Here is a 13,432-nt window from a genome sequence, read left to right on the forward strand (position 1 = left end):
AGGCCCATTCATTGCTGGAAGCAATAGAAATTGGTACACCTACTTTGGAAAACTATTTGACAGTATCTACTAAAGCTGATTCGTACCCAGTAGTTCCATTCCTAGATATATACCTAATACAAACACATTTATATATATATATATATGTATATATGTATGTATATAGATATGTAATGTGTGTATATATATATGTAATGTATATATATATACACATATATACATACATACACACACTCACCCCCAAATGCCATTATCTTTGATGTAATCTTGTGTGGGCAGACCTATCAGTGTTAATTAGATTGTAATTCTTTGATGTTTCCATGGAGATGCACCCCATCCAAATGTGGGTGATAACTCTGATGAGATATTTTCCATGGAGGCGTGGCCCCACCCATTCAGGGTGGGCCTTGATCAGTGGAGCCACATAAATGAGCTGACTCAAAGAGAAGGAACTCAGTGCAGCTGAGAGTGACATTTTGAAGAGGAGCTGTGGCCTAGAGAGGAACGTCCTGGGAGAAAGCCATTTTGAAACCAGAACTTGGAGCAGATGCTGGCCACATGCCTTCCCAGCTAACAGGTTTTCCGGACACCACTGGCCATCCTCCAGTGAAGGTACCCTTTGTTGATGGACACTTTATGGCCTTAAGACTGTAACTTTGTAATTAAATAAAACCCCTTTTATAAAAGCCAATCCATCTCTAGTGTCTTGCATTCCAGCAGCATTACCAAACTAGAAAAAGCCTCAAATGAGAAAATCCACAGTTGCTCACCAAAAGTTGAATGGATAAACTATTGTGGTACAGTCACACTCAGCAAAGATAATGAATCTACATTCAAACAACATAAAAGAATTTTATAAAAATTATTTTAAGGGCAAAGGGCCAGAATTTTTTTTTTTTAAAAAGTGCAATGCATGAGTGTATGCATTCTGTATGATTCCTTTTACATAAAGAATAAAATAGGTAAAATTATCTGTGCTATTAGAAGTCAAGAAATGTAGTTGGTAGGGGAGGGTGGACTAAGACGGAGCAGGAAAGGGGCTTCTGGAAGTGATATTTAGGTTCTGTTTGATCTGGGTGCTGGTTGTAGATGTACACTCAGTTCGTGGCCTTGTTTTTTATATATATTATACTTCAAATTAAAATATTTTTTAATAATATGTCTTATTTTAGAGAAAGCTGGAAAATACAGAAATGTTTTAAAAAGAAAATTTAAATCACCCACAATCCCGCTATTTAGAGATAGCTACTGTTAAATTTGGATTATTTCCTTCCAGTCATTTTTGAAGACGGTGTCCACATACTTCCTCTCCCTCCCACACCCCCACATCTTCACACACACATTTTGCTAAGTTAGATTCATACCTACTTAATTTTACTTCTGTTTTTTAAAACAAAATCCATATTATCAAATATTTTTTGCAAGCATGCTTTTTTAAGTTGTTACAATGTATTCCACTAATACATTTAATCAGTTCCCTCATAAGTTTTGGTAATTTTTTATTTGCTTTTTACTAAAAAAAAAAAAACAAAATTATTCCATTATTCTACAAACACATGAGGGAACACTCTTTAAGTTCTGCATTCATTCTATATTTCCCTTCCTAAAGCTGCCTTTCCGAAGGTGTGAGGGCTCAGCTCCTTGCTTCAGATCATTTATTATTGTTATTTCGCTTCACTCAGGACTAAAGTAGCTGCCGCTTTGTACAGAGCTAAGGTATCGGCTCCCGGGGCATGGATCCCGGCCGCCCTGCGCACCTGTGTTTTAGGCACCCGGCTTGGATCCCTTACTCCGCGCTTCGCAGTGCGGCCCCACAGCGCCTTCGCGCCACCCGGTTGCCGTGGGAACCGCAGAGCGCGGCTGCACCCGCAGTCCAAGTTGTGTCCGAGGGGGCGAGGGGTACCGGAGCCCGGTAATGGAGCTGCCAGATCCGGTCCGCCAGCGGCTGGGAAATTTCAGTCGGACCGTGTTCAGCGACTCGAACCGGACTGGGCCGCAGAACAACGAGGGTCCGGGTGAGTGGCCTGGGCCCAGCGAAGGGGGCGTGGCCCGCGGAGGGCCTGGCGCTGGTTTGGAGCGGCCAGAGTTTGCCCGGACCTAAAATGGCGGCTTCGCCTTCACCTGGTTCACTGCGGGGCGGTCAACGCCTTGGAGGAGGGGTGGGGCCGGGACTGGGGAGCTTCTGGGCCGGAACGCGGGTCGGGTCCTTATGGGGTCGCGCAGCGACTTGCCCAGTCATAGCAGGCGTTGCGGCCGAGCTGGCGCGGGCCTTTGCACCGCGTGAGGCTCAGCGCTGCCTGGGAGAAGACTGAAGAATTTAAATTCGAGAGCCGCCTTAGCCGCGCACGGCCCTTCCCGCGCCCTGCCTGAAGGCCGTGGTTGCTTTTTCTCCGGCGTCTGCCCTGCTTTTCTGGCCATGATGGGATTTGGGCAGATGGGGAGTAAGGGAGAACCACCCAAGGATCCTCCCCATCACCCTCCTCCTTCCCTGTCCCTGTGAAATATATTTGCCTTTTCTCACTTCCTGGCAGAATAAGTACGTTCCTTGACATGTCCGTTTTACAGCACGAGAAATGAAAAAAAAAAAAAAATGTTTTTAATGAGTCATTTTAAACTGCTATCCACTCTAGAGTGACAGCTGCCGCACTAGCAGACTCTTCAACAAAACTGGTCACCTTCCCAGCCTTTTCCTCATCGCCTATATATAGCTCTTTCTCTAAGTCTGGTAACAAAATACCACGATGCAACATTTAACACGGTAACAAGTGAAAACGCAGTTTCCTTCAAAGCGGTTTTTCCTCCTGAGTCATGATGATAGATAGCATCCTGTCGACCAAACTTTTGCGGTTTTTATCACTTCTGGGGAACCGAAATCTTTTCCTCTCGTTGATTTTGGGATTTTTTTAAAAGGGGGAGAGAATAGCAAGGTCTTTTCCCTTAGTTGCATTTTGTCACCCCGATCACTTGTCTGTCCCCAATTTCTAAGCCTTTTTATGATTTAGGATGTACCAAGAAAAATTAGGTTTTCGTGTTTCTGATTCTACAGCTAAGGCTTAACAGACACTAAAATCCGATAGCAAGGCAGTGATTTAAATCAGGAGTCAGCTGAAATTTGAATTTCATGTTGTTTTCATGTGTCATGAAATATTATTTTTATTTTTTTCAGCCGTTTAACAATGTGAAAAAACACTCTTAGCTCACTGGCAATACAGAAACAGGCAGCTGGCCAGAATTTTGCCTACCCTTCGTTTATATTTTGTAATATTTTAATTATATTCAGTTTGCAAAATTCAACTTGTACTTTTTTTTTTTTAATTTGAAAGCAATCACTGTTTATTAACTGACCAGATTATAAAAATAATCATAGTAGACACCTTAGTTCATCCTTCTAATAAGCCTATTGATCTGGTCTTCCCTGTTGCCAGCATCTCCCCCTTCTACAAAATGGGTGGTCTTTTTCTTCATCCCCCCTCTGGGAGAAGATAATTTGAAGGGCCACAGGAAATTGTTTGCTTCTTTGAAGCGTTTCCCAACAGTATAGAGCTCATGAATCAGGTCTTCCATGCAGATGATGCCATATTTACCAAGCGATCGTGCAATCAAAGAGTTACCTGTCAAGGCAATCCGCTTCTTATTGATTTTGCCGTAACCACGCTTATAGATTAGTTCGTTTACTGACTTCAGGTTCGGGTACCCCCATGCAATATATGGTTCCACAATCCTCAGCATGTTAATTGAGGCCTTGTTGAGCTTAACAAAGGTGCCATTGAAGATTTGGCGAAGGCGAAGAAGTTGCAACACTTTTCGGACCTTTGGGCTCACGCCATTGATACCTCTGATCCTAATGACAAATGCCAATTTGGGTTCCGTAGGTACATAGAAGTTGCCAGCTTTTCTTGCCATTCTAGCCATTCGAATCTCAGTGCTGTACATTTGCCTATATTCCTTGTGATAGTGCTTGGCTTTTTCATAGATAAGCTTCCTCCTTGCCTTTCGGAGCATCTTTTGGGCAAACTTCTTTCTCAAGCGCTTGATCTTCAGTTCGACAAAATTTCTTCGCTTTTTCTTGAGGGTTTCCGGCACAGCCGGCACCTTCTTCTTCTTCTTCTCTTCGACACCCTCCATGGTTCCAGCCGGAAAAGAGAGCTCAACTTGTACTTTTGTAAAATTTGATGAAGTGATGTCTTGTGCTTTTAAGGTTCATTTACATATCACCGTCATCTTCACTTGAGCTATTATAAAATTGATATGCTGAAATATGAACACAGCATAACTAAAGATGTTCATGCACAACATTTCTAACAGAAAAACTTTTCTTTGCAAAATTTTTACTACAGCTTCTGTCCCCAAGGTACTAAAATTTTCAGCTTAACCAATTTATCATTATTTTTTCCATATTTTCTTCTTTGTAGATCTGAAGTGGGTTTGATTATTTGTACTGTGTTTGTAAGTTTATCTCACTACCATGTCCACAGCTAACCAAGAGCTGTACTGTTATGAAAAAAATCCTAGGCTGATGATTTTAAGATTTTAAGAATTCATTCTTTTATCAGTGGTGGTTTAAAAAATACGTGCAAGCAAAGGAGAGGCTAGGCCTCCCTATATTTGTGCCTAAGAGTCTCCTCCTGAATGCCTCTTTGTTGCTCAGATGTGGCCCTCTATCTCTGGCTAAGCCAACTTGAAAGGTGAAATCACTGCCCTCCCCCCTACGTGGGACCAGACACCCAGGGGAGTGAATCTCCCTGGCAACGTGGAATATGACTCCCGGAGAGGAATGTAGACCCGGCATCGTGGGATGGAGAACATCTTCTTGACCAAAAGGGGGATGTGAAAGGAAATGAAATAAGCTTCAGTGGCAGAGAGATTCCAAAACGAGCCGAGAGATCACTCTGGTGGGCACTCTTACGCACACTTTAGACAACCTTTTTTAGGTTCTAAAGAATTGGGGTAGCTGGTGGTGGATACCTGAAACTATTAAACTACAACCCAGAACCCATGAATCTCGAAGACAGTTGTATAAAAATGTAGCTTATGAGGGGTGACAATGGGATTGGGAATGCCATAAGGACCAAACTCCACTTTATCTAGTTTATGGATGGATGTGTAGAAAAGTAGGGGAAGGAAACAAACAGACAAAGGTACCCAGTGTTCTTTTTTACTTCAATTGCTCTTTTTCACTCTAATTATTATTCTTGTTATTTTTGTGTGTGTGCTAATGAAGGTGTCAGGGATTGATTTAGGTGATGAATGTACAACTATGTAATGGTACTGTAAACAATCGAAAGTACAATTTGTTTGTATGACTGCGTGGTATGTGAATATATCTCAATAAAATGATGATTAAAAAAAAAAAATATGTGCAAGCAAAAGTAGATCATAATAATCAGGTTTATTCTTGGAGCTAAAGGAAACCTTGCTGTGAGAGATTATGATTCTTATTTTTTTTAATTATTGAATAACATTCGAACTACTCAGCTGTGGAAAAAGAAAAAATAATCCGTTTTCAAGAAATTATTTTGGAACCTTTGTAAATTCCTATGTTTAGAGCAATTGATTTCAAATTACAATTTCTGCTCTTAAATTGGGGGGGAGGGGTGTTAAAGTGAGCTGGGGTGGGAGTGGGTTCTTTGCTAAAAGTTTTAATCCACAATTTAGAATAAGTACCTCTAGGGGGGAAATTTCTTCTGGGGTGAGGGAACATGATCAAGGAAGAATTTATGGAAAATGGGACACTGAATTGCATGTTAAAGAATGGGTGGGATTAGGGTATGCTGAAAAGGGGATGTGTCAATAATTTTGGGAGATTATATGAGACTAGTGTTTATGTATTCAATGTATTCATTTTATAGGCTCTTCGGTAGAGTTCTGTGTAACTATACCAGCAGTATGCAAACAAATCAGCAGACTGTAATGACAAAATGATAAAGTAATTGAGAAATATAAAATATGCTCCCAAATAGCCAGTATTTGAACTAAATGGTATTATGATGAATATTCCTTTCACCATCAATGATTATGAATAGGCATAAAATTTTTGAGTTTTGTTGAACCAATACTATAGTTGTTAATTCTAAGGAATGAAAGGACTTGTAGGGCATAGATCAGGATTTAGAGTTTGTTCCTTTTCTTTCTGTTTTTTCTGTAGATAATGAAATGGTCTCCAGTTTGGCCTTGCAGATGTCGATTTATTTTAACACCTACTTTTTCCCGCTTTGGTGGGTGAGCAGCATTATGATGCTTCAGCTGAAGGTAAGTCTACACTTTTATACTTCCACTAGGTCTCTTCTACCCATACCTGGCATTATTACATTGTCAGTAAAATTAAAGTCCTAATTATTTTATTCTGTCTCTGGTTAGATTCATGATAAGTGGCATTTTACAAACATTTTTATTTTTATTTTTTAGTATTCAGTCTTGCCTGACTACTACAAATTCATTGTGGTCACTGTTATCATCCTCATAACCTTAATTGAGGCCATCCGATTGTATCTGGGCTACATGGGTAACCTACAGGAGAAGGTAGGCTCTTCTTTCCTTCCCATCGGTGCTGCACGTAAATGCAGTAGGGTTTTCATAGCAATGAAGAGGCCTTGAGATGCAGCGGTGTTCTACTTTTGTCACTGTGGTTTGTTTGCTTAATCTCTCCAACCTTGGTCTCCTCATACATAAGATATGAAAAATATTTACTTCAGATTTGTTGGGACAAAATGAAATGATTTATTTAAAGTACCTGAACACAGTAAGCACTTAAGAATTGATCGTTTTACCTCTTCTTTTCATCATTCTTGAAAATACTTGGTCAACTAAACGTGTTTATTTGGATCCTGAATAAGAAAGTGGGGTGGGAGTGGGGGAGTTGGGGGATATAAATTCATTTCCTATGCCTGGCACAAAGATTGTTTTCTGGGTCATCATGTTGCCTAAGCATTTACTGTGACAACAGCTTGGGGATGATGCCTAAAGATTTATGTGGTTTTTCTAGGCACTTCATAATTAGGCCCTGTCCAGCCTGTCTTACTGTATTTTCTGCTATTTTCTAACCCAAGCATCCATTCCTGCCTGACGTGGTGATTACCTATCATGCTTGCTTCACATCTTTGCTTATTTCCCTTCTTTCCTCTTCTTTCATTCTACCCATCCTTGAAGTCTTTTATTCACATATCCTAATCACTTTCTTGTCTTATTTCTTATAGCACTTAGTTTATACCTCTAAATGTTGCATTTAATTATTCACCAAAGTGTAGTAGTCTTAAGACTATTTCACATAAGTTAGCTTTGTCTTCCCACCTAGACTCTAAATTCTTTGAGGACAGGGATCATGTCATACTTCTTTCGAATTGTCCATGGATCCTTGCCCAGTGTGGGCTCACATTAGTGCTAAGTATTCATCTGTATAATCAGAACATTGTACTTTACTGATCATATTACTCTTAATGTGTGTCCTTACAGGTTCCTGAGTTGGCTGGCTTTTGGCTTTTGAGCCTTTTATTGCAATTGCCTTTAATTCTTTTCTTGCTCTTTAATGAAGGCCTGAAGAATCTGCCATTGGAAAGAGCAATACATATCATCTTCACTATCTTCCTTACATTCCAAGTTGTTGCAGCATTTCTTGCTTTGAGGAAAATGGTAAATCAGTTGGCAACCCGTTTCCACCTCCAAGACTTTGACCGACTCTCTGCAAATAGGGGAGACAGGCAAAGGATGAGGTCATGTGTAGAAGAAATTTGACCCAGTGCTGTTGAGTGGAAATCTGAAAGATCATTCTAGAAGACTCTAAAAGTTAGGAAATTATCAGAGATCTAGCATGAGAAAGAGGTCGAAGCAAGTGTTTTGAATTGTCTACTCCCGAGCTCTGAAATTCCAAGGTTAGGAGGAATGATAAGGTTTTGTTTGCACAGTACCTGAAAGCAGTAAGTTAACCCTGAAACCTAGATATTGTCCACCTGATGCCAAATATCTTAATTTTTTATCATTGTTGACCTTTTTCTGGTGTGTAGAAATCTGTCTGTTGGTGTTCATAATTTACCAGTTTTACTGTAATATTTCTAGTTAGGAGCTGTAAATAGAAATATGTACATTTCTTTTAAGCTTGTCTTTTACCCACATCTTAGCTGTATATCTCACCAGGTTTCTTAAACTACTTGGAAGTGCTTGTCAGTATTTTTGTGTTTTAGACTGTATTGAAAAGCTAGGAGACCCAATTTTCTAGCTTGCTAGGGTTAGATTCTAACCCTAGTATTATCTGTTATACTGAGGTTAAGAAGAAAACAGGTGGCTTATCATGGTACTTGGGAAATATTTTTATCATAAAATTGTCACTTTCATAAAATCACGTTCAGTATTTTTGGTGGTGGTGTGAAAAAATTTTTTCAATAAATTATAAAGTATTTATGTTCAAGTTATGCTAAAGCAAATCATTCCTGACTTGTGCAGTTCTTTTGGGCTATAGGTTTGTTATTTTTATTACAGAGTGCATTCTTTCTTGCAAGAGAAGAAAACCAAACCTTCTACGTAGTAGGCACTGCCTAAGCACATTAACCCTTGTGATCTCATCTACTAGATCACTGTTCACTGAAGAACTGTTTCCTACCAAGCAAATTCACATGAAGCTAATAATTATCAAGAGCTAAGATGGCCATAGGGACTTTAACTAGCATGTTCCCTTGCTAATAGGGAAAACCTATTTAAGGAAATTCAGTGAAGAACAAAGTTGCTTGGGTATATGTGAACATTGCTTTTAAGAGATTGTTGGATTGCCTTAAGGGATATAATATTTTCATCACAGTTTTTCTTCTTTCCTATAGGGAAATGTGCCTTTGTAAGCAATCTGTTTCACTGAGGGTTGGTTGTAGCTACATTAAAAATCATTCTCTCCAATTTTCCGTTCTTGCAATTCATGCTCATCTTAGGATGTATTGCCTTATTCATTCTTTTTTTACTTAATTTTTTAAAATGTCTTCGCTTCCCACTCTCTCTTAATTATACCAGAGCAAACTATGCTTATTTTATTATTTCCACTTTAAAAAAATTACAGGTAAAATTCAATCAAAGGTTTCTTCCTATGTATTGACTAATTAATCTTTTACCTGCTTGGAGGGGGTTTCTCTTACCAGTCACTACATATACGTCCAGTAATTTGAAATTCAAAATAAATTTCTGTCTGGACAATTTTCTAAAACTTAAATTTGTTTGCATTTATTTCCCAGATAGGAATAGATAAGTGATTCATAAGAGAACATAAAATAAAAAAATTAAGTCTGCAAAACAAATTACGGGAATAATCAAGAAACACTTTTTTATTTCAAGATTATTTCCAGTTTTCTTTGAAATAATATCTCCTCTGGTACATTCAACTTTTAATATAGGACTAAGAAGTTAATAGCTAAAATGTTATAGTCATAATCATTAAAAAAAGAGTTTTTAAAGAACATAAAAGTTTGAAGAAAATGAATTTTATTTATTAAAATTTTACAAATAATTTTGCTGTATGTTATATTGCTTAAAGTGCAAATAAGGGTGAGGGAAAAAGAAGCTAAGAAAGTCAATTGAGAGCATGACCAAGTCATTCATTTGTTTGTTTTTCATCTTAACAGTCAAACCATGATTTTTATGTTAGACTGAACCAATATTTTCTATTGGATTTTACCTGGTTCCTTCTGTAAGTATATGAAAATTGAGGTAGAGAAGACTTTCACATGTCAGTAAATTTAGAATTCAGGCAGTCTTTACTTTTATTTTATCTGAATAGTTTGCCCATCCTTAATTCTTATTACATCCTTCTCTCCTTGGGTTCACACACATCTCAAAATTTCTAGTTAAGACACTGAGCCTCACATATATTTTGTCCTTCCCTTATATTTTCTTCCAGAGGCTTTTTCTCATCAGCAACAAGGTGGGTGTAAATTTCTGTAAGCTGAGATGATTTTTTAAAATTGGAATTTATTAATTTAACATATATTTGAAAGCCTAGTATATGCAAGGAGTAGTGGAGAATTCACAGAGAAATAAGACATGTTCCTGGCTCTCAAGGGTATGGTGTGGGAGATAAAACATTTGGAAGACAACCTTGAGACAAAGTTGAAAAGTGTAACTTCATCAGGGACATGCCTTCAGTGAGTTTCTACCTGAGAAGTACCTGATAGGTGATAGGCCCTTGGCTTTCTGAGCACCTGCCCTGTGCATTCCTAACACTTCGTGTCCAGAGAGCACACTGACCCTTCACCACCTTCATTCAGTGTTTGCTATTGGCTTGGTCTGTCTGAGCAGGGTGTATGCTGTTAAATGCTTACACACTGGCACAAGAAGTTTACTGTCTGCTGGAAAATGCAGACAAACAAATTGGAGAAGTCACAGTGATAGCACAGTGTGGCAAGTGGGATACAGTAGTATTAAAGAAAGAGACATCTGAATGAGACAAGGAATCTGGAAGCTTTCCCAAAGAAAGTGACACAAGATTTAAAGAATGAGTGGGTACTAAGTACAGTATTATTAAGGTCAGTATTTAGGGACAGAAATAATGACAACTGTGAGTACTATTTCAGATACTATAAGTTCTCTGAGTTTCTTAGCTGTTAAAGCAAATACCATACAATGGATTGGCTTAACAACAAGAATTTTCTGTTTCATGGTTTCAGAGGCTAGCAGGCTTGCTTCTTCTCAGGGCATAAGTATCTTCTGGCTGGCCAGTAGTCTTTGGGGTTCCTTGGCTTTTCCGTCCTGTGGCAATGTACTTGGTGGTGTCTTCTTTCTCTTCTGGGTTCTGTTGCCGTCCAGCTTCTGTCTGCTCCCTGTGGCTTCTCCTCCTGTCTTCAACTTCCTTTGCTTATAAAGACTTCAGCCATATTGGTTAGGCCCACCCTCAATCAGTTTGGACACACCTTAACTAATTACATCTTCCATTGTCCTTTTTACAAATGGTTTCACACAGGAATGGATTAAGATTAAAAACATGTTTTTTGGGGGGTGGGGTGGGGTGGGGCGGGGATACATAATTCAATCTGCCACACAAGTAATTTGGTAAAGCCCATGGGAAGGGTGCATGAGAAGAAACGGCACAAGATAAGTCAGAGAAGCTTGGGAGGAGGCAGTATGCTAAGCTAAAGATTATAATATTGTCCTGAATCCCCAAATAGTTTAAACAGTGGAGTATCATGAGCAGTTTTAAGTTTTAGAAAGATCTCTGTGGAGACAGTATGGAAAATTGATCAAAAGGATTGAACTAGAAAAAGACTAATTAGGAACCTGATGAAATAACTTAGGGAACAACAAGCTGGCCTGGATAAAGTCAGTGGCAGTAAAATAAACTTGAATAGAATCATTGAAGTTTGAAAAATAATTTTATTTTATATTTTAAAATGGAATTTTAATTGGAAGTTTTTTCTCAATTCATCCTTTCTAGGGTGACACCCAATAGTAAGTAAAATGGCATGCTCACTGTCCTATTGGCCTCCCAGTTGTTAAATTATTATTAGACTTAAATAGAACTCTATTTGAAACAGTCTTTTATATTTTCATTTGGCATAAATTGTTCTTTGCTTGCATAAGTTAAGATTACATGTTTTAAAAACTTAAATTTTAAAAGAAATAGAATCAAAACAAAATTTTGAGAGTAAAAAAAAAGAAAACCGTCTCTAATTCCACCACCCTAAAATAACCACTATTAACTATTGTCATGTTTCCTTGCAGTTTTTCCTTTGCAAATTTTTTTTTGCAAATGTTTTTTAAAAAAAAACAAAAACACAATAGGAACGATAGGCGCTGTTGACTTTGCACCCTCTTTTCTGAAAACATTGTACGTATTTACCTGTGTTTCTACAGTCACATAACCATCAACTTAAATGGTTGCATAATAGTCCATCAAGTAGATGGACCATAATTCACTTATGTTCTCTCCTATTGGATATTTATGTTGTTTTCTTCTATTGCATTTATATGTAATGTTGTAATGAACATCTTCATGCATACTGCTTTTTCCATATTTTAGATGATTCTTTTAATTAATAAGCTAGATTCTTAGAAGTGAAATTGCTGGGTCATGGAATGTGAACATTTTAAGGACATATTTTAAGGGCATAATGCCAAATTATAATAACCATTTTCTGCCATTCACCACCCACAATTCTAAAGTTATTACAATGAAAATTTTGATAAGGATCAACTTATGGACCTTTGTTACCCATTCATCTCTTTGGTGTTTTCTGAGTAGCTACCACAGAAACACTGAGTCTCCTGAAGAGGGAAAAAAAAATCTAAAAGCTGTGAAAGGAGAAGTGCAAAGAATTAAAAAATATATTTTTTTGAATTAAAGAAAGACTGATAAGGGACAGGAAAAGGATTAGGCAAGCTGGTCACAGTCAGCAACAGACAGTGAGCTGTGACACAATAAAAACTAGGTCATTGAGTTGGGACAGCCCTAGGACATAAAAAGACTGAAATGAAGTAAAGCTCTGGATTACTTTGTTCTTGAATATTGAATTTTTTCAGAAGCATGGAGCATGATAAGCCAAGATTGGAAACATAGCCAAGAAAAAGAGGTCTTTAAGGGATTGTTTAAAATGTGCTGAAGGAATAATTTGTTTTGGTCTTAAATAGCTCAAAAAAAGTAAATTGACATAAAGCTTTTGCATAACAGAATAGGCGTGGAGGCAGAAAACAATGAGGCAAACAGAATAGCTTACCCTATAAATTTGTTAGCATGCAAAATGTTAGATTTTGATCATAGAGAAGGTTTATCAGAAGACTTAAATCCTGTATTTTGTAAGTGCAATTAATACTCATTTGTTATAGGTATATATCTTTATGTTTAAAAGATTGTTAATTTGGGGATTTTAAGTCAATAAAAAACTAAACAGTTAATGGAGCATTGTTAGAATCAGTCTAGAAATCTTTTTTTTTTTCCCCAGGTTTAAGCATTTAAAAACATTCAGGCCCTAAATAAATGCGTTTATATAAAGATTTAACCACGACATTTAAATTCACCTTGTTTCTTAGGTAAACTAACATTTTTCCAAAAATGAGGGTAGGCATTGGTGTATCATCCTTTCAACTGAAGTCAAGAAAGGATAAAACTCTTAAAAGCGAGATACAAACCAGAGAATGTATATTGTATAAAAAATGAAAGACATTTGGAAATTTATGTTATCAACATGCTCAAGCTAAACAATTTCCACAGCTGTCCATCCTTGTCTGGAGAGGATTTTTAACCTGTTGAAATATACAATCACAATATATATACCTCAGCTGTTTGTCCTTCATTGTTCCACAGACCTAAGTGTTTACCACTCAGCTACATTAAAAATGTAGACTTTTAAAAATAGCAATCAACCAAGAATAGCTTTGTCTTTAATTTTTCAGAACTTTAATAGCACTATATACAGCTGATAGGAAAGTGGTATTATTGATTCATCTTTAAAGGATTTTAATTTCCAATCCT

At 37.6% G+C, this 13,432-nt stretch overlaps 3 protein-coding genes across 3 annotated transcripts in view; 1 reads left to right on the forward strand and 2 right to left on the reverse strand.

Annotated features, from left to right (window-relative positions):
• EHBP1 (EH domain binding protein 1) overlaps positions 1-13,432 on the reverse strand; it is an 870,491-nt gene that overhangs the window by 593,502 nt on the left and 263,557 nt on the right. The window lies entirely within an intron of this gene.
• On the forward strand, positions 1,663-8,402 carry TMEM17 (transmembrane protein 17). The gene is made up of 4 exons (XM_037807067.1): positions 1,663-2,015; positions 6,146-6,249; positions 6,406-6,519; positions 7,450-8,402. Exons 1-4 carry the CDS (start codon positions 1,916-1,918, stop codon positions 7,726-7,728), a joined length of 597 nt encoding a protein of 198 aa, XP_037662995.1. The 5' UTR covers positions 1,663-1,915; the 3' UTR covers positions 7,729-8,402.
• LOC119512419 (60S ribosomal protein L7-like) lies at positions 3,372-4,146 on the reverse strand. The gene has a single exon (XM_037807066.1). It carries the CDS (start codon positions 4,123-4,125, stop codon positions 3,376-3,378), a length of 750 nt encoding a protein of 249 aa, XP_037662994.1. The 5' UTR covers positions 4,126-4,146; the 3' UTR covers positions 3,372-3,375.

This window comes from Choloepus didactylus, chromosome 17, assembly GCF_015220235.1.
Source record: "Choloepus didactylus isolate mChoDid1 chromosome 17, mChoDid1.pri, whole genome shotgun sequence".
Taxonomy (NCBI): Eukaryota; Metazoa; Chordata; class Mammalia; order Pilosa; family Megalonychidae; genus Choloepus; species Choloepus didactylus.